General features: G+C 45.1%; 1 protein-coding gene across 2 annotated transcripts in view; it reads right to left on the reverse strand.

Moving 5' to 3' along the window:
- Positions 1 to 3,578, reverse strand: part of LOC137333809 (hypoxanthine-guanine phosphoribosyltransferase-like) — a 57,167-nt gene extending 53,589 nt beyond the window's left edge. For both annotated transcript variants that reach the window (XM_067998160.1, XM_067998159.1), the window contains exon 1: positions 3,232 to 3,578. In XM_067998160.1, the coding sequence (XP_067854261.1) occupies positions 3,232 to 3,249 (18 nt within the window). In that variant the 5' untranslated portion in view covers positions 3,250 to 3,578. The remainder of the gene's footprint in view (positions 1 to 3,231) is intronic.
- Between the last annotated feature and the right edge of the window lie 22,809 nt (positions 3,579 to 26,387).

Here is a 26,387-nt window from a genome sequence, read left to right on the forward strand (position 1 = left end):
AAAAATCCATGGAGGGTGTAGGCTGGGACATAAAGGTGAAACCATAAAGGGTTTTGAAAAGAAAGGCAAAGATCTTGAAGTCTAGTCACTGGGACACAGGGAACCTGGATAATGAAGGAAGCAATGAGTATGGACAAGACTTGGGCCGCTAAGTTTTGGATCAGCTGAAGTTTGTGAAGACTGGAAGTGGAAGGCTGGTGTGAAGAGCCCTTGAGGGAAAGAAATAAAATTGAGACTCAAAGTGATGAAGGTGTGGATGAGAATTTTGGCAGAAAGGGGTTTAGATAGCAGCCTAAGCAGGTAATAATCCAGAGGTGGAAAAGAGTGGCCATGATAAGATTGGATTTAGGATTGAAAGATCAGGTGTTGAACAGGACTGTAAGATTGCACAGTAACAGGTTCAGCCTGAAAGAGCAGCCAATTATGATGAGGCATGTAGGTGATGCTGGGGCTGAAGAAAAAGTTTCCTGTTTTGCTGAAATTTTCATCCAGGACTTGCTATCAACAGCAGTCAGTCAGATAGTACAGTAGAAGTCCAGTAGTTAGTGGTAATGATGGGAAGAGAGAGTTGGGTGTTATGTAGGTACATACATATTGAAGGCAATGTCAACGAGGGAATGATTAATAGGAGCGGACCAAAGATGTACATCCCAGGTAATTGTGGAGGAGATTTGAGCAGATGTGGTTATTGGGAAGAAAGCACGAGAGAGTGGTGCCACAGAGTTGGAATGAGGAGGAGATCAGCAAGGTCATTTGTGTCAAAGGCAGCAGAAAGACTGAAGGAGAACAGTGAGTGGGAAGACACAGGCACACAAGATGTCATTAGTGATTCGGAGCAAGTATCGTAGGTTGGTTGGAAACTGGATTTGAGGAACTCCATTGGGGAGAAGAGAAATGCATGGTTGGGTAGTGATGAACGTTGTCTGAAGCGTGCTGTGGGAGGGGGGAATGGTGAGCAAATTCACATCTAACCTCTGCTTATATGGACTGGTCAATAGGTTTTGCAGACAAGCATCACTGGCACTGGCCATTGCAGCTGGGCTGTGTTGTTGTATTGCTTTGTTCTACATGCATTCAAAATTGAATCAGGAAACCAGTCGGGCAGTCTGTGTGCCAACACTACTTTGACCCTTTCATCTAATTACAAGGGTACCGTATTGATCTTTCTTTGCCCCAGTTTGGACTTCAAAGTGAAGGGAATCACATAAATTAGGGGTGAAGGAAGTCTCGTGTTCCTCGGTTCTCTTCTCACTGCACTGCTATCAATGGAGGTTAACAACACACTCCATGGGAGGTTCATTCTCAAATAAATCTGGTCACCAAAAATATCTGGTTCAAATTAAGTGTTACTTCAGAGAATAGCGAGATGCAGAACTCTTAACATTCTGAAACAGTTTTAAAATGCCGATGAGAAGTATTTAATGTCCTCAACCTGCTGTGTTATTCATGCTTCTGCTGAATATTATTTCTTGATAAAACACATATAAACATTCTGGCAGCGTGATAATTCCTAGCATCTGATGAAAATTCTGAAAAATTATCAGGATAACCCATATTATTTCCATTATATCTCAACAGTAGAAAAAGGTATAATTGTTCATCCCAGATAGCTTACACTAGAAATACCTTTGTATGCAAGATCCTGTTTTGATTCATAGGGAGCGAAGGTTTGTCTGTGGGGTGTGAAAATTGGCACTCAAAAGTGAGAAACAAACCTAGCTGGAAGAGGCCTGAATCATAACACTAACATCTGTCACCTTGATATTATCCACCATTGCTCACTATAATGAGCACCACCACAACAAAATATATTTCAAATAAAAACTAGAAATAACAATGTAGGCATAAAAACAAACATGATATTTGGGGGCACATACGTTGTCCAAACTGCATTATAAATCTTGGATCTCCTTCTGTTACAAGTAGACAAATATTATATTCAAACATTATATTCAAATAGTTCTATTCTTGATGCCTATTGTGTATTTATGCAAATAACAAAGGTAGACTATACAAATTGACCCAGCAAAACACTCAATTAATACCACTTATAATACAGCTGCCAGTTGATCTACTCATAGGAATAGGCCATTCAACTGTTCAAATCTGCTCCGTCATTCAAACAGATCATGGCTGATCTGTACCTCAACTCCATTTAACCCACTTTGCTCCATAATCCCTTGATACCCTTACCTAACGAAAATCTATCAATCTCAGTTTTGAAAGCTCCAAATGACCCAGCATCCACAGCCTTTTGGGGAACAGAATTCCAGATTTCAACTCCCCTTTTGTGTGAAAAAGTGCTTCCTGATTTCCCTCCTAAATGGCCGAGCTCTAATTTTAAGATTGTGTCCCCTCGTTCTTGATTCCCTCATCAGAGAAATAGTTTCTCTGTATCTACCCTTTTGAATTTTTAAAAACATTTTAAACTTAAACTGAACGCTCTTCAGGTACTGTCAATGATTAATGCAATGAAATTTGCCTTCAGGTGAAGTTTCCAATGGTCTTTAAATGCAGGTACCTGTCTGAACCATTGGCCAGTAAGACAATTTGCAGTGTATTCCCCCAACTCTCTTAAAAGGCACTAGATATGCTCTACCAAATGTAGTCCTATGGGTTGTAGATGTGCCGACATCCCAGTAGGATAATAAACAACCTCACTACCATGCAATTAAGAGAAAGGATAGAACACAGGGGACAGATAACCGATGAAGCAAATTTCCCAGGCCTTCAATGTTGGATTTTTCACCAAGAATTATATCCTGGGAGGGAAGAGGAACAGAAGCATCTTTCCAGTCTTAAGGACACGTAACCGATTATAATTCGAAATGATGATCTGCTCGGCACGCATATTCGGTTTACTACAATTTGTGATCATGAATCCATTTCAATCAGTTGTGGAATGAATTATTCGCAACAAATGTTCAGTTAGAAATTCCAAGAACGTTACCCAACATTAATACCGAAAGGTCATTTGGTAAATGCAAGTCAGAAGAAACTTCAACCAAGTGCATTTGTAATAAAATCCCCCCCCCCAAAAAAAAAATAACGAAACGCAATGTCTGAAAATAAAATGAAATGAATGGCACCAGTCGCAGATCTGCTCTGCAACGACCCTCAAAAGGCATTGCAAGCAGTCAATACTGAATGCCGGCCCTCCCTCAGCAAGAGAATAATCAGGATTAATGCATAAGCAAAATTAATAAATAAAATGCACAATTAGCAGCTTACCCGCAGCCCCGAAGCCATTGCAATGTATTTCGAGGCGGTATGTCGATTGCTGGCGCCGACCGAGATTTGAACGGCTTGCAAACTGCAACAAGCAACGTCGGCTGGCTGGAGACCGGCTTGTTTCGACTGACCTCTTTGCAAGAGAGAAAAAAAAATTATTAAAATGGGCAACACCTGAGGGGCCCCCCCCTCTCCCTCTCTCGTCACTGCGGCTGCGGCCGCCCGGACAGCGGGTGCGACTGTGCCACCCGCATGAGGGTCACCGCCGGTCCAATTGTCACCTTCAGTGGGGATTAGAGAGCGGCCGCGCGCCGCCACCCTCTCCACCTGTCAATCACGGCCGCCGCCCTCCCCACCTGTCAATCACGGCCGCCGTCGCCCCGGCAACGCCGGCCGCGCCGCCTCATCGTCGTCACCCGTCGCCCCGGCAACGCGCGAGCGCCGCTCTCTCCTCCCTGTCAATCACTGTCAAATGTCTCCCGGGCTATTGGAGAGAGGTGAAGGCTGGAAGGGGGAGGCTTGGGGACTGATTTAGGCAATTAATGTTAATTGCATCTTATTCAAATTATGAGGAAGGGGAGAAGGGAAAGCCCCCCTGCTTTTAGGTTATGCAGCAAGTATAAACTTCAGGAATTGCAGCATTCAATTACATCCAGTCTGCAGCACAGAGACAGGTCCATTTGGCCCAACTGGTCTATGCTAGTGTTTATGCTCCACACGAGCCTCCTCCCACTCCCACTCCCACCCCCACCCCCACTTTGTCTAACCCTATCAGCATACCCTGCTATTCCTTTCTTCCTGATATGCTTATCTTGCTACACCTTAAATGCATCTATGCTATTTGCCTCAACTACTCCTGGTGATAGTGCGTTCGTTCCACTTTCTTATCAATCTGTGACTAAAGAAGTTTCTCCTGAATTCCCTATTGGATTTATTAGTGACTATTTTATATATTTTTTTGGCTTAAAAAAAGGGAGGGGTTCTTTCTTTAAGCCCCTTAAAAAGGGGAAGGGGGGGGGGGGGTTAGGCTCAAATTTGTCTCTCCACCAATGCTCTTGGGTCAACCCATGTCATCCTGACTGATCAATCACCACAACCAATTAAACAAGAATTTTATTGTCCTTGTTGATGATGTACTCCAGTCCCTGCAGTGCCCACGGGTCACGGAAAGCCTCTCTGTTTTCTGTTTTGAAGCCAGCTGGCTAGCCATTCTGCTACCTGTCCCCTGACTCCACATTCTCTTACCTTAGTCATGAGTCTACTATATGATACCTCATCGAAGGCCTTTTGAAAATCCAAATATATTACATTACCCTTGTCTACCCTTTCTGTTACTTCTTCAAAGAATTCAATAAGGTTGGTCAAGCATGATTTTCCCTTTTGAAATCTGTGCTGACTATATTTTATTATATTTTCGGTTTCTAGATGTTTTTCTATTACATCTTTAAGTAAGGATTCGATTATATTTCCTACCACCGATGTTAAGCTAATTGGCCTGTGGTTCCCTGGACTTGTTCTGTCTCCCTTTTTAAATATAGGAATAACATTAGCTGTCCGCCAGTCCTCTGGCACTGTTCCCTTTTCTAATGAATTTTTATATATATGATATGATGCCTCTGCTATCTTTTCCCTAACTTCTTTTAATATGCACGGATGCAATCCATCCGGATCAGGGGTTTTATCCTCTCTAAGTTTGATTAGTTTATCAATTATCTCCCCCGTTTCTATATTAAATGTCTTTATATCTTTCTTGATCCCTTCTTCTAATGTCATGCCCACCTTGTTCGTCTCCCTGGTAAATATTGAGGCAAAGTAACTATTCAATATTTCTGCCATTTCGTTGTCATTACCTGTGAGCTTATGTTGTGCATCCCTTAGTGGTCCTATCAATATCCCTATCCTGATTTTTATTTTGTTATTTATACGTCTGTAAAATACTTCACTATTTCTTTTTATATTTCTTGATAATTTAATTTCATAGTTTCTCTTTGCCTTCCTAATTGTTTTTTTGACTTCTTTCCTAACTTATTCATATTCCCTTTTGTCATCCTTTCCTTTGTCGTCTATGTACATAGAGTATGCCTTTTTCTTTAGTTTCTTAGTGGATAGTTAGCTTTAACTATTATCTAACTATTAAAAGATAATAGTTATCTGTAACTATAATCTTTTAATCATAGAAACTTTTGATTACCTGCCTGCTCAAACCTCTCCTCTCTCTCTCTCTCTCTCTCTCACACACACATACATTCACACTATTGAAGGTCGCTGGTAGATAGAAAAGAAAGAGCCTGCATTTATATAGCGCCTTTCACAGCCTCAGGACATCTCAAAGCACTTTGCAGCCAATGAGGTACTTGTTAAATGTTGTCACTGTTGTAATGTAGGATAAGGCCATAGAAGAGACAAAGCTAATCCTTTACTTTGTATCTGGATGCATAGAATATAAAAGCAAGGGGGTAATGTTGAATTTTATCTGAGTTAGAGCACAGTTGGAGTATTGTGTAGAGTTTCAGGCGCTCCATTATAGAAAGCAGATTAAAGCAATGGAAAAGATGTGGCATAGATTCACTGGCATATTACCAGAGAGTAGAGGGATTGCAGTCATCAAGAGAGACTCAAGAAGTTAAGGGATTTTCTTATCGCTGGAGCTGAGCAGGTCAAGGAGTGAGGCATTTAAGATCATGAAGGAATATAATAGGATAAATAGTGAGAGATTGTTTCCACTGGTTTGTGAGATGATACAGACAGGGCACAAATTTTACATAATCATAAAAACAATTAAAGGGGAAGTTAGAAAAAAATCTTTATACAGAGGATGGTTAGAATGTGGAGTTCACAAATTCTTTTAAAAAGTAATTAGATATTTGCTTGAAAAAAAATATTAAAATAGAATTGGGGTTAAACTAAGTAACTTTTGAGGAGAAAAACACAAGCACAGTCTTGGTCTGAATGGCCTGTTTCTGTGTCAGAACACTCAATGATTCTTTACAAAGATGATACCAGAACTGAGAGGGTACAACTATCAAGAAAGACTGAACAGGCTGGGGCTCTTTTCTCCAGAAATGAGTGAAGGCTGAGAGGTAACCTGAAAGAGGTCTTTAAAATTATGAAGGGGTTCGATAGGGTAGACGTGGAGGAGATGTTTCCACTTGTGGGGAAGTCCAGAACTGGGGGCCATAAATATAAGATAGTCACTAATAAATCCAATCGGGAATTCAGGAGAAACTTCTTTACCCAGAGAGCGGTGAGAATGTGGAACTCGCTACCACGTGGAGTAGTTGAGGCGAATAACATAGATGCATTTAAGGGGAAGCTAGATAAACACATGAGGGAGAAAGGAATAGAAAGATATGTTGATAGGGTGAGATGAAATAGGGAGGGAGGAGGCTCATGTGGAGCATAAATAGACAAATGGCCTGTTGCTGTGCTGTAAAATTCTATGATTTTCAACGACGATCATTTTCCTTTTTTTTGTGATGGACAAAAATAAGCTTTTTCTGAGTAACACACGGCAACCTAGAAAACCAGCAAAGGCTGACCAATGGCTACCAAGATGGCCAGAAAAAGCTGACAACTCTTGCAGTCGTGACTATAGGTGCAACGAGCCTTAAACCGTGGGTCTATGCAAAATTCCATTACTTTCACTGCAGTCTGTAACTGTGGTGAATTTAGAAATTACTGAAGGGGGATGTAAGTGTCAGAGGAGCAAAATTTACTTTGTAGTTGAGTGTGGGACATAACCCCACTACAATGTAGATTTTTTTTGACACTTTATCTGGCATTTTGGAACCTAACGTAAGTCAAATCTCATGAGCTCAGTGAGTTCAACATCCTCGCCTCTCCACCTTCTGGCCAGCACGCCAGGACAACTCCCCTGCTTATTTTTGTATAGTGCTACCAATGAGCTACGGCTGACGCTTACTGTGTATGAGCTGAAAACGGATAAAAGTGGTCAGCCCAGGGAGGCTGGAGTTTCCCTCAACCTGCGAGCAGCCTAAGGGTTAAAAAAAAATGATTTGGATGATAAGTCATTCATCAGAAAACAAAGAATCGCAACATTTTAAGTAACTCTCATTGTGCAGACCCATATTCTTAGCGACAGACGCTGTTTATTTCATCATCTCTCAATGTAAAACTGTAACCCAGCTCCAGTTATTTTCATGAGCATGCAATCTGTCAGTGCTTCGCTGAAATATTATTATTGTTTTGCAGTAGGGCAGCCTTGGCAATATCACGGATTGTGTGATTAATGATATGGATAATTTGGCAATAGAATTGCTAAGGTCAAACCATTTGAAAACAAGGAGGCCTTTTCGAAGGAGGCAGATATTTCATTTAGAAACCCACTAAAATTAATGGAGCTGTGTTTATATTTTTTTAGCGAATTTTATGCTCATCCAAGTGAATGACGTCCGTGTTGGGAAATGGGAAACTTTCCGTTTTAGGCACCGAGGGACAATTACAGCATTTTAACAACATCAACACCCAACATATATATAGCGCCTTTAACGTAGTAAAACGTCCCATGGCACTTCACAGGTACGTAATCAGGCAAACAGCTGACACCGAGCCCAAGATGGAGATATTAGGGCGGGTGACCAAAAGCTTGGCCAAAGAGGTAGGTTTTAAGGAGCGCCTTAAAGGAGGAGAGAGAGAGAGGTAGAGAGGCGGAGAGGTTTAGGGAGGCAAATTCCGGAGCTTAGGGCCTAGGCAGCTGAAGGCACGGCCGCCGATGGTGGAGTGAAGGAAGTGGCAAAGTAAAGCACTGTACTCTGCCTCAACAATGTGCCTGAGCCGGAAACCGTTTCCCACACCAACCATCCTCCGACCTTTCTGGATGCAAGTGTCCATTTCCATGCCTATTGTGCTATGGGTCCACGCCCACTACGAACCGGATTGAGGCATTTACAAAGGGCCCAACGCCTACTTCAGGCGAGGGTGAAGGACGCCTCTTGTTTGTCCTTACCCAATATTGCGGAAGTGGCATAAATAGCATCGATGCATTTAAGGGGAAGCCGGATAAGTGCGCGAGGGAGAAAAGAATAGAAGGATATGTTGATAGGATTAGACAAAGAGGGGTGGGAGGAAGCTCGCGTGGAGCATAAATGCCGGCATAGACAAGTGGGGCCGAATGGCCTGTTTCTGCGCTGTCGGCTCCATGTAACACTATGTAACTATGTAAGTGGCGCATGCTTCCTGCCCGCCATATTGGGACCTTAGTAGGCCATGTAGTGCCCGAAAAACTGGTGTAACGTGGCCCAGTTTTTGCCTTTAAGTTCGTCGACTAGCTTTCGATATTCAATGGCTGGTTCCCAATGGGCGAAAAATCATTGGGTTGCAGGCCTACGATTTCTAAACCCGCGCTACACAAGATAAGGGTTCGTGGGGTTGGGGGTAACATATTCGGGCAGAACTTACACACGGCGTTCCTCAATGGCATCCTCTCCGACCATCGTCGACTCCATCGGAGCGAGTTTGCGATTTCGGGGTTTTACTGCGCGTGTGCGCGTTCACGAAATCGCGAACGCGCAAACGCGCAGTAAAACCCCGAAATCGCAAACTTGCTCCGATTGGTTCACCAGCGTTTTGACAGTTACGAATTAAAGGGCCACCTACGCTACAATCAGGAAACATTCGTAAATTTACCCATCTGCCCAGCTGGAACAAAGGGCCCGATTTTAGCACCCGCTATCGGGTGCGTTCTCGGCGGGGGGGCCCCGAAAATCCCGAAATCCAGGTGCGGGACCGGATCGCGCCTCGATCCCGCCCACTTCTGGGTACCCCGATGACGCGCCGCGCAGCCCCCGCTGGTGGGAATCCCGCAGGCAATTAAAGCCAGCAGGATGCCACTTGAGAGTATTTACTTTGCTTGTTCAGGTCATTAACTGACCTGATTAAGGGACTGTGTGTGATTTTGGATAAACATGGGACTGTTTCACACACTGGGGGAAACACTCCCAGCTCGAATGGACGTGTTGCAGCTGTCAGCCTGTGGCAGCTGCAAAGGTCCATTTGACAGGTGGTGGGGGGAGACCCTCACCCATTGCAGGAGGCCGCTCTGTCACTTGGGACAAAGTTTGGCCTCCACCACCCTCCTCCTGATGGTCAAAGTCACCAACCTGCACACTTACCCCGGGGTCCGGAGACATGTACCTACCTTGTGGACCCCCTCAGATGTACATCTTGCGGATGGGGGCCGCCGTAGCTGCAGTCATGACCTCCTCGGAGGGCGAACAGCATCACCAGCCTCACCAGCCTCGCCATCCACGCCGTCCACCTCTGACGCGTGGAGCTCCACAACAGAGTGCTGTGACACATCCACCTGTACAGCAGGAGGGAGGGCAACCGCAGAGAGAGATGCGTCGCAGAGGGCACTACCCTCGCCACAGGGTCCACAGACCGAGGCTCAGCCTCCTGGACCTCTCTGAGCAGCAGTGCACACGGAGGCTCAGAGTCACTCGACATGTAGCCGAGGACATCTGCAGCCTCTTTCATGCCGAGCTGCTCCTGGCTGGCCCGTGCACCATCTTCTTACCTGTCGCTGTCAAAGTCACCACTGCCTTCCAGGAACTTCTCCTCCACAGCCTTCCAGGGTGCAACCGGGGACATCCTCGATGTCTCTCAGTGGTCTGCGCAGAAGAGCCCTGCAAATACACCTACACCCACTCTGCAGTGACACACTGGGTGGCATCAGTGGTGGGTCCTCATAGTGATACCCAGGAGCGGGCATTATTGCACAAACCGGACAGGATTCGCGAAGACATGACAGTAGTGGCGCCAATATAATGTGTGATGTGAGTTGTTCTGAAATTCAATATAAGTAACAACCATGACAAACCCTCAAACACCCTTGTGCATCCCCTTCATGCTCACGACACATTTGCCTTACGCTGCCTACTGCACATATGTGATGCATGCCCTGTGGCTGCAGCACAGGTGGTGGCAGGTTGAGTGAGGCTGGCCGTGAGAGAGATGCACGAGAGGGTGAGTATGAGATAGAGCCATGAGATTGTATGAGGATTGGGTTGAGTGGTAGTGGCGGGATGAGTACTGGCGAGGTGAGTAGGTGCAGGTACGATGAGGATGAGGTTTGAGTGGGTATGAGGGGTGATGTGACAGAGTAGTGTTGGCAGTGCCGAAGGAGATGTGGGGTGGGGGCAGTGATGTGGCAGACGGAGTGTAGGGGAACGACTACGTGTACTCACTTTGGCTGACCTACTAAGGTCATTGGACCGCCTCCTGCACTGTATGCAGGTGGGCGATATGTTGGTGGCGCAGGTGACCCCCTCTGCCACCTCGAGCCAGGCCTTCCTGGTGGCGGAGACGGGCCGCTTCCTCCCGCCCGCCGGGTGGAAGATCTCTGTCCTCCCCCTCCTCCTTACCCCATGTATTGATACCTGGAGTGAGGCATCATTAGACTGGGAGCAGCCTTCCCCCTGGGCTGCTCCATGCAGTCATCTTTGCTATTGGTTGCAGCATCTGTCAGTGGAGGACTGCCCCTTTAATTAGAGCGCCTCCAGCTGACAGATCTTACTGCGCATGCGCAGCCCGCCCAACACGCAGATCAGCAGCGGGGAACCCGGAGGAGCAGGTAAGTGGATCCAATTAGTGGTTTGCCTGCTACGATCGCGCGGGAAACCCACTGATTTCACCGGGCGCGTTTTCAACGCGCCCGCTGGCCCACCCGCCGAGAACCCGCACCCCTGGTAAAATCGGGCCCAAAGACACTAATGCCACAAGGAGGTACACTTGAAAATACCAGCCCTACACGTTGACTTATAATGACTGCATATAACAAAAAATTAAATTTTCTAATGTTGAATGTCTAATTTTTCTTATTTTAAATTCTTATGATCATTAAAAAAATTATTAAAAAGTATATATTTTTTAACTTTTAATTCCTGTATGTTTAAGTACATTTTAAATCATTTCCTTGCCTTTTTATAAAAAGGTATGTTAGATATTTATTTAGACTAACATAGGGAATGTCACTTTAAATGAATGAGTACTACTTGCCTGTTTGTGGGCGGGGCTTCCAGTCTCGCAGTCTCCGCGTGCGCACGCGGCCTCCGCTGAACTCGGAGCGCACCACTGGAGAAGAATTCAAAATGGGCGCCGTGGGCCACTCAGTGAGTGTCTTCGTACTTTTTATCCACAGAGCGTTCGGAAAGCCTTGCCACGCTGGTCGGAGCAAGTTCCGGCCCACTATCACGGATAGAGGATTGGTCAACGGACAAAAATCAGAGAGTAGGGATAAATGGGTCATTTTCAGGTTGGCAGGCTGTAACTAGTGGGGTGCCGCAAGGATCAGTGCTTGGGCCTCAGCTATTTACAATCTATATTAATGACTTAGATGAAGGGACTGAGTGTAATGTATCCAAGTTTGCTGAAGATACAAAGCTAGGTGGGAAAGTAAGCTGTGAGGAGGACACAAAGAGTCTGCAAAGAGATATAGACAGATTAAGTGAATGGGCAAGAAGGTGGCAGATGGAGTATAATGTGGGGAAATGTGAGGTTATTCACTTTGGTAGGAAGAATAGAAAAACAGAATGTTTTTCAAATGGTGAGAAACTATTGAATGTTGGTGTTCAGAGGGATTTGGGTGTCCTTGTACATGAAACACAGAAAGTTACATGCAGGAGACGGTTAGGGCCGGGGAACTGGAAACTGTTAAAGGGGCACAGGGCGTCAGAAGAGTCGTGGATGTAGTTCGGAAGAGACTGGACAAGGGGAGAAAAAATGTCAAGATAGGAAGAAATAAGTTCCATGGGGCAAGAACAGGCTGAAACGATGGGTCTCCCAGGGCAGTCCTGTTAGTGGATCTTGGGAAGGAGATAGAAGCGGGCTGTGTGGGGTTGGGGGACTGTGAGGTTGGAGGCCGTGGGGGGACGATCTCCAGAGGAGATGAGGTCAGTGACGATCTGGGAAACGATGGCTTGATGTTCGGCGATGGGGTCATGGTCCAGGGGGAGGTAGGAGGATGTGTCGGAGAGTTGACGTTCAGCCTCCGCAAGGCAGAGGTCTGTTCACCACACAACAACAGCGCCGCCCTTGTCAGCAGGTTTAATGACAATGTCAGGGTTGGACCTGAGAAAACGGAGTGCTGCAAATTCAGAGGGAGATAGGTTAGAGTGAGTGAGGGGAGTAGAGAAATTGAGATGGCCGATGTCACGCCGGCAGTTCGCAATGAAAAGATCAAGAGAGGGTAAGAGGCCAGAGGGAGGCGTCCAGGTGGAACGATAATTCTGAAGACGGAAGAAAGGGGCAAAAACTCCTGGCCAAAGAAGCGGGGGCGGAGGTGAAGGCGACGGAAGAAATTCATTGAGGTGGGGGCGTAAGGGGTCAGAGAGGGGAAGGTCAGAGCGAATAGTGAAAACATGACAAAGGGTGAGATTGGAGAGAGGGATGGGGTCAGAGGAAAGTGAAGGGGAAGAAGCATCAGGAGGGGCGTTGGTATCTAAGAGTTGTTGAAGCTTGCGGCCCTTGACCCCTGAAAGGAAGAAAAAAAATAGAGTGAGTCGGTGCTGCTGGAGAGAGAGGTCGAGAGCGTGCACGTGGCTGCGCATGGCGATGAGCGTGGATCTCAGGAAACGGCGAGAGCAGTGGTTCAAGGAACGTTGACTATCATGGAGATATCTGGAATCACGGGTGGATCCGAAACATGAAGGGTGGAATTTAAGTTGGAATCCATGTGGAATAAGTGGGACCGGAGCCAGTTGCTGAGGAAAGAGATGTGGCTTTGAAAACGAGCTCCTCTAGACCCATCTTTTGTTTCTTTACTTGTCCCGTTACCATCCTCATTTAATCACTCCTGCCCTGCACCCTTTCAGAGACCTTCCCTTTTGTTCTTTCCTCCCCTCCCCTTCCTCCCCCCCCCGACTTTCCCTGGCTCTGTACTTGCTTAAAAACTGTTTAATCTTCAGAACTTTTTCCAGTTCTGACGAAGGGTCATCGACCTGCAACGTTAACTCTTTCTTTCTCCACAGATGTTGCCTGACCTGCTGAGTATTTTCAGCATTTTCTGCTTTTATTTCAGATTTCCAGCATCCGCAGTATTTTGCTTAAGATTCTGAAAGGGCTTGACAAGGTAGATCCCGTGAGGCTGTTTCCCCTGGCTGGAGAGTCTAGAACTAGGAGGCACAGTCTCAGGATAAGGGGTCGGCCATTTAGGACTGAGATAAGGAGAAATTTCTTCAGTCAGAGGCTTGTGAATCTTTGGAATTCTCTACCCCAGAGGGCTGTGGATGCTGAGTCATTGAATATATTCAAGACTGAGATCGATAGATTTTTGGATTCTAGGGGAATCAATGCATAGGGCAAAAGGGCAGGAAATGGAGTTGAGGTCAAAGGTCAGACATGATCTTACTGAATGGCGGAGAAGGCTCGAGGGGCCGTATGGCCTACTCCTGCTCCTACTTCTTATGTTCTTATGTTTTCTCCTGCACCTTTCTTCTTTCTTTCCTATATCAATATTACAATAGTCATTGCATCTCTTAACTTTCCTCTCTTGTTCCTCCTTCGCTCTAAATACACCATCCGACATGTTCTTCCCTTCCCCTGCATCTTCACTGTATTGAAATAAAAAGTGCTACTCCTTGCTGGTGAAACCTGATTGCAAGATCAACCTTTAAAAGTAGACGTGAAGTAAGGAGTCAAAGGTGACTCATTCTGTGAAAGACTTGTCGTCATGACATCACCATATAAACCTCAAGTGACATTTCTAGTCATTTCTGTCAAATCTTGTACAGTGAATATAAATTAATAATACTGGTGTGTTGAACCTGTTTCCTGCTATTACTACTATGTAGTACAGTTATTTTTTTATTAATTATGATTATTTTTTCCTTCGAAGGATGTTAATGCTGAGGAATGGAACGCTCTCCATTTCAGGCATCCATTGCTAGGCATCAGCTGGTATCAGCCTTGGCTCAGTGGGTAGCACTCTCGCCTCTGAGGCAGAAGGTCATGGATTAAAGTCCCACTCCAGAGATTTGAGCACATAATCCAGGCTGACACTCCTTGTGCAGAACTGAAGGAGTGCTGCACTGTTGGAGGTACTGTCTTTAGGATGAGATGTTAAACCGAGGCCCCGTCTGTCCTCTCAGGTGGACGTAAAAGATCCCATAGCACTATTTTGAAGAAGAGCAGGGGAGTTCTCCCCAGTGTTTATCTCCTAACCAACAATGCTAAAAAGTTATCTGGTCGTTATCACATTGCCTGTTTGTGGGACCTTGCTGTGCGCAAATTGGCTGTCACGTTTCCTACATTCCAACAGTGACTACACTTCAAAAGTACTTCATTGGCTGGAAAGCGCTTTGGGACGTCCTGAGGTCGTGAAAGGTGCTATATAAATGCAAGTTCTTTCTTTTCTTTCTTGTGTTAGTTTGTTTCATTCTTCCTTTCTTAACGGAAAACAAAACACCAATAAAGTGCCTAATAACCCAATCCTTGGGTCAAGGGCTATCTTAAAAAGTGAGAGAGAAGCTTTAGCAGGCTCTGTTCATCGTCTAAGGACCCTGATCTTTTTAATTATTACTCTTGTGAATTCCTAGGTGGAGGGTCAAGGCCACCACCAAGGCTGAAAATGGATGAGAGTGAAGACAAAAATCAACCGAGAAGGAATGTTTGAGCGATGCCAAATTGAAGGAGGATTGAAGGAGGAAAGATCGAGGGAGGTTGGATTTCCCTCCGTAAGTCACCGACAGAATACCTCATTCATTTATAATCAAAGGTAGTTAAGCAGCTGGTGTTGCGATTTACTGATCTCACAGAATGCGACTTTGAGGACATCAGGATCTTACTTTAAATCAGTGATGTTCGAATAGTGAACTATGCAAAGTTTCACCACCTCGTCTATAATCATTATAAATATGTTTTAATGCATTTGCATACATAACACCAGTCAGCGCACTCCAGAAAGTAGCTCATTGTGTGAATCCCTTCAAGATGTTTTGACAGTGTGATAAAGTGCTGGAAAAATGCAAGTATTTCTGCTTTGAGACGACAATTTCTGCCGCTGCATTTGCACACCAGTCATTCGATTACAAACACTAGAGGGCAGCATTCACTCAGAATCCTGTCAATTCCAATACATTGCATTACAGTTATTTAACAAAAGTAACAATATTTACTGTTCCTTCATTTGCTCATTGATTAGATTTGGGTAAAAACACACTACGGTTTACACTGTTTTGCTGCAAAGTTACTCCTTTCGCAGATCTGAGGTTTATAGCCGATGATTGGGTGCTGGCACAAATTCCGTCCCAACCCCTGGGTCAGTTAGCCTGTCGTCAAGTCTCACACACGAATAATGGCCAACCGAACGAGGTAGTGGAGGGAGATCGGCTGCTGTAGAACTAACCCCAGTAAGGAGTCAGCATCTTCTAAAAGAAAGAAAGGCAGAATTATGACACCTTTCACGACCTCAGGACGTCCCAAAGTGCTTCACAATCAATGAAGTACTTTTTGTTTTAAGTGTAGTCGCTGTTATATTGTAGGAAACATGGCAGCCAATTTGCGCACAGCAAGCTCCAAGAAACAGCAATGAGATAATGACCAGATAATCTGATTTAGGTGTTGGTTGAGGAATAAATATTAGATAGGACACTGGGGAGAACTTCAAAATAGTGCCATGTTCACCTAAGAGGGTAGGCAGTGCCTCAGTTTAATGTCTCATCTGAAAGACAGCACCTCTGACAGTGCAGCACCAGGAGTGTTAACCTGGACTATGTGTTTAATGTCTCTGGAGTGGGGCTTGAACCCACAACCGTCTGATATAGAAAATGAGATTGCTATCCCCTGAGCCACAGCAGAGACTTTCTGGAAAAAAAGACGAGAAATTAGAGGAGGAGAAAAAAAAAACATTTTTAAAAAGTCACGTTTCCTGTACCAACAGTGACCCACCCATTTGCCTTCAGGACTCTCTTCGCGGGGAGATGCCAAGTGTGTTCCAGAGCAGCTCCATTCATATTAAGGGAGGCTGTGTCATCAGACAGGGTTAGGAGTCAATTCAGAGAATGCAGCAAAGCTGACGTGTTTTATTTGAAATATTTCGTTTCTGACAGTGCACAGGAAAAGTATATGGGGAAATATTTAAAACTACACAGGGACAATTTGGTAACAGATGGATCAGGAGGTGACCAGCTAAAAATAATGTCTTCTCATCGCCTCTGGTTCTTTTGACAATTACTTTAAACCTGTGTCCTTTGGTTGCCGACCCTTCTGCCACTGGAAACAGCTTCTCCCTATTTACTCTGTCAAAACCCTTCATGATTTTGAACACCTCTGTTAAATCTCCCCTTAACCACTCAGCGCAGAGGAGAACAAGCTCAGCTTCTCCAGTCTCGCCACGTAACCGAAGTCCTGCATCCCTGGTACCATGTGAGTAAATCTACTCTGCACCCTCTCTAAGGCCTTGACATCCTTCCGAAAGTGTGGTGCCCAGAATTGGACACAATACTCCAGAGCTGGGAGACCAGCAGGAATCAGGCTGCTAGCATTTTTTTTTGTATAAGAGTGGATCATTTTTAAAATAGAAGCTTACCCACACATGTTGGGAACATGGTGAGGTAATCTGAATAGCCAAGAACTAAAAGCTTAATATAAGGGATTTCGATTATCCAATTTCCATTACAGCATTTGCATCCCTAAGGATATGAAGAACCCGTTAAAGTAAAAAAAAAAATTGAACAGGAAAGCTTTACAGAAGGTTCCTCTTACTGTAAGTACTGTACTCTCTAATCCTGGCACTTGACCCTCCCTTATATGAGGGCAGTGCCTGTTGTCAATAACTCAGTCTTGGCCTCATTTGCCCATCCGAGCTGTTCAGCTGATGACAGCACCATGAAAGTTTAAAGGAAACCATTGTCTCCCCAGCCCCCTCAAAAAAAAATGAACAGAAATAGAACAAAACAAAAGCAGATGAAAGTTAAAAGGGCTTTCATTAGAACCCCGATTTGCATATACTCACTGTGCGATCACCTGAGTCAGGTAAGGTGCCTTAAACGCCCAGGATGTGCACTGCTTCCATTTTAACTCCTGTTCTGCCTGGTTTCTGCTGGGCGGATGGAGTTAAAATCCCCCCCCCACCGCTCTTAAAATCTCCTTATCTGAGGAAGGATGTCCTTACTGTGGAGGGAGTGCATCGAAGGTTTACCAGACTGATTCCTGGGATGGCAGGACTGACGTATGAGGAGAGATTGGGTTGACTAGGCCTATATTCACTAGAGTTTTGAAGAATGAGAGGTGATCTCATCGAAACATATAAAATTCTAACAGGACTAGACAGACTAGATGCAGGGAGGATGTTCCCGATGGCTGGGGAGTCCAGAACCAGGGGTCACAGTCTCAGGATACGGGGTATGCCATTTAGAACCGAGATGAGGAGAAATTTCTTCTCTCAGAGGGGGTGAACCTGTGGAATTCTCTACCACAGAAAGCAGTGGAGGCCAAGTCATTAGATGTATTCAAGATGGAGATAGATATATTTCTTAATGCTAAAGGGATCAAGGGATATGGGGAAAAAGCGAGAACAGGGTACTGAGTGAGACGATCAGCCATGATCATTTTGAATGGCGGAGCAGGCCCGAAGGGCCGAATGGCCGACTCTTGCTCCTATTTTCGATGTTTCTGTGTAAAATGCATGTTCCCTGGCTCCCTGTAACCAGCAATGAAGATGAATCCGGGTTTCGGGAATGTAAATTACGAAGAAGGATCAAGAAAGCCTTCGACCTTGCGGAGGCTGAACGCCAATTCTCCGACTCCTCCTCCAACCTCCCCCTGGACCATGACCCCACTGCCAAACATCAAACCATAGTTTCCCAGACCGTCACTGACCTCATCTCCTCTGGAGATCATCCCCCCACGGCCTCCAACCTCATAGTCCCCCAACCCCGCACAGCCCACTTCTATCTCCTTCCCAAGATCCACTAACAGGACTGCCCTGGGAGACCCATCGTTTCAGCCTGTTCTTGCCCCGTGGAATTTATTTCTTCGTTTCTCGACTCTATTTTTTCTCCCCTTGTCCAGTCCCTTCTGGCTCCCTCCGCCACTTTAATAGCTTCCAGTTCCCCGGTCCTAACCGTCTCCTTTTCACAATGGATGTCCAGTCCCTCTACACCTCCATCCCCCTCCAGGACGGCCTGCGGGCCCTCCGGTTCTTCCTTGAATGGAGGCCCAACCAGCCCCCATCCAGCACCACCCTCCTCCGCCTGGCTGAACTTGTTCTCACGTTAAACAATTTCTCCTTTGACTCCATTCACTTGCTCCCAATAAAGGGTGTCGCTATGGGAACCCGTACGGGTCCTAGCTATGCCTGCCTTTTTGTGGGATACGTGAAACATTCTTTGTTCCAGTCCTACTCAGGTCCCCTCCCTCACCTCTTTTTCCGGTACATCGATGACTGTATCTGTGCTGTTTCCTGCTCTCGCCCCGAACTGGAAAATTTCATCAACTTTGCTTCCAATTTCCACCCTTTCCTCGTCTTCACACGGCTCATCTCTGACTCTTCCCTTCACTTCCTCAACTTCTCTATCTCTATTTCTGGGGAGAGGCTGTCAACCAATATCTACTATAAGCCCACCGACTCTCACAGCTACCTTGATTACACTTCCTCCCACCCCACTTCTTGTAAGGACTCTATTCCCCTCTCCCAGTTTCTCCATCTCCAGTGCATTTGTTCTGACGATGCCACCTTCCATACCAATGCGTCCAATATGTCTTCCTTTATCCTCAACCAAGGATTCCCCTCCGCTGTTGTTAACTGGGCCCTCGACCATGTTTGTCCCATTTCCCGCACTTCTGCCCTCCTCCCTTCCCACCAAACACTCCTTCCAGGTGAAACAGTGATTTACTTGTACTTCTTTCAATTTAGTACACTGTATCCGCTGCTCACAATGCGGTCTCCTCTACATTGGGAGACCAAACGCAGACTGGACGATCGCTTTGCTGAACACCTCCACTCAGTCCGCAAGTGTGACCCTGACCTGCCGGTCGCTTGCCATTTTAATTCCCCTTACCACTCCCGTTCTGACCTCGGCCTCTTACACTGTTCCAATGAAGCTCATCGGGAGCTCGAGGAACAGCACCTCATCTTTCGATTAGGCACTTTACAACCTTCCAGACTCAACATTGATTTCAATAACTTCAGACCATAAACACTGCTCCCATTTTTTCAGACAGCAAGTGCTGGTAATGGTTCTGCTGTTGCCTTTTACAGCTCCTCTAGACCCATCTTTTGTTTCTTCACTTGTCCCATTACCACCCTCCTTGCCTTGCACCATCATCCCTTTTCTGATTCAGTCACTCCTGCCCTCTACCCTATCACAGACCTTCCTTTTTGTTCTTTCCTCTCCTCCCCTTCCTCCTCCCCTTTGCCTGGCTCTGTATTTGCTTAAAAACTGTTAAATCTTTCACTTCTTCCAGTTCTGACGAAAGGTCATCGACCTGAAACGTTAACTCTGTTTCTCTCTCCACAGATGCTGCCTGACTTGCTGAGTATGTCCAGCATTTTCTGTTTTTATTTAAGGAAGTTGGGCTTGTTTAATTTTGGACAAGAGGGGACCTGATTGAAATTTTGAAGATGAAGAAGGCGATTGGCAAATTGTTCACTATTTTGATGGGGTTAAATACCAGGGAACACAAGTTAAGAATCAACATGGTTAGAGTTTGGAATTCTCTACCACAAGCCATTGTTCAAGCAGAAGAATCTTTTAAATGGGAATTGGATAGCTGCTTGTATAAAGGGAATATTAAAGGGAATGGGGAGGTGAGCGGGTGAGTGGGATTAGACTTGGTGCCTCGTGGAGAAAAACAGCAGTACAGGCGTGGTGGGCCAGATGACCTGTTTCTGTGCTGTAACGTTCTGTGATTCAATGAAATTAGGACCAATAAGGGATGACTTGTAAAACCAAAGAGTGATAGAGCAGTGGAACAAATGAACAGAAATGGCCAATGAAGCAGAGAGTATAAGTGGGTTAGATATCGAGGGAGAAGGGATTGAGAGATATGGGGAGAAGATGGGTAAGAGGTGCAGATCTATCAATGGGGGATGGGATTCATGGGTCTAATGGCTATTTTCTGTTCATAAAAATACTTATATTCATAAAGTACAATAACAAGGGGTGAGTGAGAGACATGGGTGTGTGTGCAGACATCTCTCTTGATCATGTTTAGAGATTATGGGACTACTGAACAGAGTTATTACATAGAATTACGTAGAACATACAGCACAGAAACAGGCCATTCGGTCCAACAGGTCCATGCCGGTGTTTATGCTCCACATGAGCCTCCTCCCTCCCTACTTCATCTCACCCTATCAGCATATCTCCTTCTATTCCTTTCTCCCCCATGAGTTTATCCAGCTTCCCCTTAACTGCATCTATGTTATTCACCTCATGAGTTCCACATTCTCACCACTCTCTGGGTAAAGAAGTTTCTCCTGAATTCCCTATTGGATTTATTAGTGACTATCTTATATTTATGGCCCCCAGTTCTGGTCTCCCCCACAAGTGGAAACACCTTCTCCATGTCTACCCTATTAAACTGTTTCATAATCTTAAAGGCCTCTATCAGGTTATCCCTCGGCCTTCTCTTTTCTAGAAAAAAGAGCCCCAGCCTACTCAATCTTTCCTGATAGTTATAACCTCTCAATTCTGATATTATCCTTGTAAATCTTTTTTGCACCTTCTCCAGTGCCTCCATATCCTTTTTATAATATGGAGACCAGAACTGTTCACAGTACTCCAAGTATGGTCTAACCAAGGTTCTAGACAAGTTTAACATAACTTCTCTGCTTTTCAATTCTATCCCTCTAGAAATGAACCCCAGAGCTTGGTTTCCCTTTTTTATGGTCTTATTGACCTACGTCGCTACTTTCAGTGATTCGTGTATCTGTACCCCCAGATCCCTCTGCTCCTCTACCCCATTTAGACTCTTATTATCCAAGCAGTATGTGGCCCCCTTATTCTTCCTACCAAAATGTAGTATCTCACCTCACATTTATCTATATTGAAATTCATTTTCCAATTACACGCCCATTCTGCAAGTTTATTAGTGTCTTCCTCTATTTTGTCGCTGTCCTCCTCGGTATTAACTATAATTTGGTGTTGTCTGCAAATTTTGAAATTGTACTTCCGATTCCCAAGTCCAAATTGTTTATGTAAATGGTGATCAACGAGGAAAGTTATCTTTCCCTTTAAGAGACTGAAAGTAGAATCCCATTAGGCGGAGTGGGTGGAGGAGATGATTTGGAGCAATATTACGTGATGAGGTTTCTAAAAAAAAAACTGTGGTGGACAAACATAGCTTCCTGAAAATTACTGACTAAAAGAATCTAAAAACTTTGCCTCTTGGAGTCTCGCCAGGAATGTGGAGAAAAAATAATTTCATTTTAGGGACAGTCGGAGAAAATTTGAATGGCCAAAAGGCAAACTCAGCACAATCAAGATATTTATTTAGAGAAAATGGACCAGTCAATTGCTAATTTTTAATGCAGGTTTGATGATTTAATTTGGTGGTGCTGTAAATTTTTTTTTTACAATTGAATTCATCGGGATGAAAATTGGGTGAATTCCATAATGGGTGTGAGATCCATTCTGTAAGGTTACTGTCTGGGCAGTGAAGATGGAAATCTACCCATGGTGTGGGAACAGGGGAACATTGATACTTAAAAACAGCGAATGGGCAAAAAACATCCACCCAAAAACTGTGCTGGATTGGTTCAGTGGTAGTAATGTTGCGTTTGATCAGAAGATTGTAGATTCAAGCCCCTCCCTTTCACGGTCTGAGCACGTACTCTAGGTTGATTCTTCACTCCAGCACCGTGGGAGTGCTACACTGCCGTTCCTCAGGTGAGATATAAAACTGAGGCCCGTCTGCATGTTCAGGTGGGTGTTGAAGGTCCTGCGTTACTATTCGAAGAAAAGCAGCGAGCTCTTTTGGTGTCCTGGTCAACATCCCTCCTTCAACTAACAAAAAAAAAACAAAATAGAATCATAGAACCATAGAACCATAGAAAAGATACAGCACAGAAGGGGGCCATTCGGCCCATCGTGTCCGCGCCGGCTCGAAGAACAACCAGGTGCCCATTCCAACCCCACCTTCCAGCACCCGGTCCGTAGCCCTGCAGCTTACAGCACTTTAGGTGCAGGTCCAGGTACTTTTTAAAAGAGTTGAGGGTCCCTGCCTCGACCACCAATTCGGGCAGCGAATTCCATACACCCACCACCCTCTGGGTAAAAATGTTTTTCCTCATGTCCCCGCTAATCCTTCCGCCAATCAGCTTAAATCCATGTCCTCCAGTTCTTGAACTCTCCGCTAGGGGAAACAGGTACTTCCTGTCTACTCTATCTAGACCCCTCATAATTTTGTACACCTCAATCGAGCCTCCCCTCAGCCTCCTCTGCTCCAAGGAAATCATCCCAAAGTCATCTCATTACTGTTTGTGGGAACTTGCTATGTGCAAAATGGCTGCGTTTGTCCATACCCCGATAACTACGCAATGTAATACATCCTCTGTGAAGTGCTTTGGAATGCCTGTGTGAGATGTGATAATGTGCTATATAAAAGCAAATTCTTTCTTTTATATTGACTTACATTTTCTGTAACGACTACAGAGCAACTCTTTTACAAAATTCTTCTGATCTAGCAGAAAGGCATCTACCTCGGGCACCAGTTAAAGGAATACTTTACGATAAGGCTCCACGAGGGCTTCATTCTCACAGATTTACAGGAAAAGTGCTTGGCAGCGTATGTGCACAAAAAACCAACGAGCCAAAATGAATCTTGGCAGGGAACTGCCCTTCTACCCAGGACAGATGTCTTTGTGGTGTCCCTGAGGTTGAGCAGCGAAATGTGGTGTTCTAATACTTAATGTCAGCTCCACGCCCTGATGTCTCTACTGATGGGCAGAGGTTGCTGGGAGCATAGGCGGCTAAAAAAACTTTTCTGAAGCATAGTTTGTAAATTTGATCCATATTAAAGCAGTAGAGCAATTTGTCGTGTAGACATTGGACTCCCGCATACAGGGCCTGAGATTTGACATTAGGACTTGTTGTCCTTTCAACAGCGGGATTTTTGTCGGTTTTCTGTCGGGGTGATACGCCGATTATTTGACGCATTTAACGCATTGTGGGCGTGGCCCGAAAACAGGCCCGAATCTCATTTCCATCCACAATGGATTCATTTCCCAAAACGGCATGAAGTGATAGCTCCTCGTAAAGCATTGCATTATATTACACTGTAAGCTTTTAACAGACTGCCTATGGATTATAGGCAGTCTCCCCCTTCCTCTCTTTACCTGTCTTTGTTTCCTTCTTTTAGCTGCATTTAGCGATAGCTGTACTGGGTCTGGCCCTTGGAGTAACCCATGAACCAAGTGATCTGATCCCTCCTGACTCAGAAGGATCGCACCGCGATGAGAAGCCTGTAAAAGAAGATGAGACAGGGCATGACAAGTAAAATACAATGGAGAAGAAGTTAGCCTGTTTTTCGGGCATAAAACGGGTGCAAAGGAGACCAATTTAGCAGTGGGACAGCCTGCTCCCTGCATCATGGCCTAAAACAGGTGTTAGGCCCTTTAATATTTTAATTAGGGGCCTAACACCTGTTGATGGACCCCTCTGTACAATTAGTTGACATTGAACGGTACAGACTTTGGGCCTGCTCTGCTTAGACCATTTCAGCGGCTCCTACGGTCACCAACAAAATGCATCGCCGCCACCTCCCCCCACCAAAGCCCGCTCCAATCCCCCTCCTGGATCTTACCTGAGGCCCTCTGCCAGTGAGACAGAAGGCCCTAAATTTGTTCCTCTGGTCGGGTGAGCTGCTTGTGGAGGTGCGACTCACGCCCACAGCTGGCCCTGAGCCTGTAGATGAGGTTCCGAGGACCAATGTCTACCGATGTCTCCACCTTCGGGCGCGTGCTGCCCGCACAGCGAGGAGCTTAGGCCCGAAAACAGGCCCAGCCCTCATTTCCATCCACAATGGATTCATTTCCCAAAAGGGCGTGAAGTGATATCTCCTCGTAAAGCATTGCATTATATTACACTGTAAACTTTTAAGAGCTCATCTACCATGTAATCCCCTTTTATTGAACTCTTCTACCACAAACTAAAGGTAGCAAATGTTTCCCATTCATGTTTTTTTGATTATGCACAGGCATCAGAAAACTATGGAAGAAAAATGAGGGTTACCAACATTTTTTATTCAGAATGTCAACTTTGACATTGCAAGACTTGAATAATACATCAATGTGTCATTGCTTAATCTCACCGGCTAAAGAACGAAACCTTATCTGGTTATTTTTTATCATATAGCGGCCTGTCACTCCTAATTTTTCATCACGCTCAAGAGGCCTTACGGGTTGAACTCAAGAGTTTCAGGCCTGGGTGAGTTTCCGAGGGAAAAACTTCAGGTGCTTCAATATTACAGAGGAAGGCAGCCATCGGAGAACCAACAGCATGGTGAGCCCATGAAAAGGTGGGTCTTCGCACGTGCCATTGGTTTCAGGGAGCCGCTTTCAGTGAAGGGAGCCAAGCATCTTTCTCCTGAGACAGCGGTGGGGTCTCTGCATTGCTCAGTGAGCCTAGCACAACCAGCACGCAAGTTAAAATTGCAATTCTGTATAATTATTATTTTAACAGAAGAAAGGCAGATCAAGATTTTTGCGGGATAGCAATAAAAGCTACATTTATGATGAACCAGCATCATCAGAGATAATACAAGTATATTTTCTCCAGATTCTGCATTGTGGGCTTCCTCAGGCGTTAAATAAATGCAGGCTCTTTTCCTTTTTTTCTCTTTCTTTCAGAACATAGGCAGGAACATAGGAACAGGAGTAGGCCATTTAGCCCCTCGCGCCTGTTCTGCCATTCAATTAGATCATGGTTGATCTGTGGCCTAACCCCATATACCCGCCTTAACCCCATATATCAATCTCAGATTTAAAATTAACAATTGAGCTAGCATCAACTGCCGTCTACAGAAGAGAGTTCCAAACTTCTACCCTTTGCGCGTAGAAGCATTTCCTAACTTCACTCCTGAAAGACGTGGCTCTAAGTTTTAGGCTTTGTTCCCTAGTCCTAGACTCCCCAACCAGCAGAAATAGGTTTTCTCCATCTACCCTGTCAGCTCCTCTTTCCTCTGTGTCATATGGACAATCTGAGTGCACACCACAATCCCACATGAAAATCGTATAATTTCGAATGATTTTCATATTTAAGCTAGTGGGTCTCTCATGGCATTGCCCGTGGAAAGTCAGGACAAAAGATACTCCCCTCAGTTTATTGGTGATGCTTTAGATAGAGACATGGCGATTTGCACCTTCTGGCGCTGGTGAAGCTCCACCTGGAGGTAGATGTGTGTAGCTGCAGGCGTGACAGTGCGACTGGTAGCTTTATAAGGAGGAAATCGTGTCTGGATGCCACTAGAGGCTAGAAAGAATGGTAACGGCCAAATGAGGAGTGTGTGATCTACACAGCGAATTTATTACAGATTGATGAGGTCCTTGATGTTTTGGGACGTGTGGTATACAGTGGGCCGAGATTGAATCTCCCTGATTACCCATTTCACCCCTTGCCCCCCAATGCCACCGGGCATGGTGACCAGAAAATCAGCCCTAGGGTTATTAACCATTTCCTTGCAAAGGAGTAAAATATCCCCATAATTTACTTGGAAGTTAATCACATTCTGCACTGTTGTTCAAAACAAGTCCAGGTGCAGACATTTGGAAGGCATTATCGAGTTAGAAGGATTATGTGTAAAAGGTTTCTTGCCAGTAAATAGTGGTATTCTTTGCAAGCCAGCCATTTCATGCCCAGACAATACCTTTTATGATATGTAAACAAATTGCACGTGTGAAACGGGCTGTTTACATTGGTTTTAAAGTGCTGTTCTGTTCCTCATAGACACAAAAAACTCTCAGTAAATTCTGATGTCTCGCACCTAGCGATGCTTTTATTGGATGGCCTCTTACCGACCAGATAATGCTTTAGTGGAAATTGCGTTCTTGGAGTTAGTGACCCAATTACAAACATCACAGAGGGAAGCCTTTCGGCTCATCGTGGCTCTTTGAAAGAGCTATCCAATTAGTCCCACACCCCTGATCTTTCCCCATAGCCCTGAAAATGTTTCCTTTTGAAGTATATTTAATTCCCTTT

This window comes from Heptranchias perlo, chromosome 16, assembly GCF_035084215.1.
Source record: "Heptranchias perlo isolate sHepPer1 chromosome 16, sHepPer1.hap1, whole genome shotgun sequence".
Taxonomy (NCBI): Eukaryota; Metazoa; Chordata; class Chondrichthyes; order Hexanchiformes; family Hexanchidae; genus Heptranchias; species Heptranchias perlo.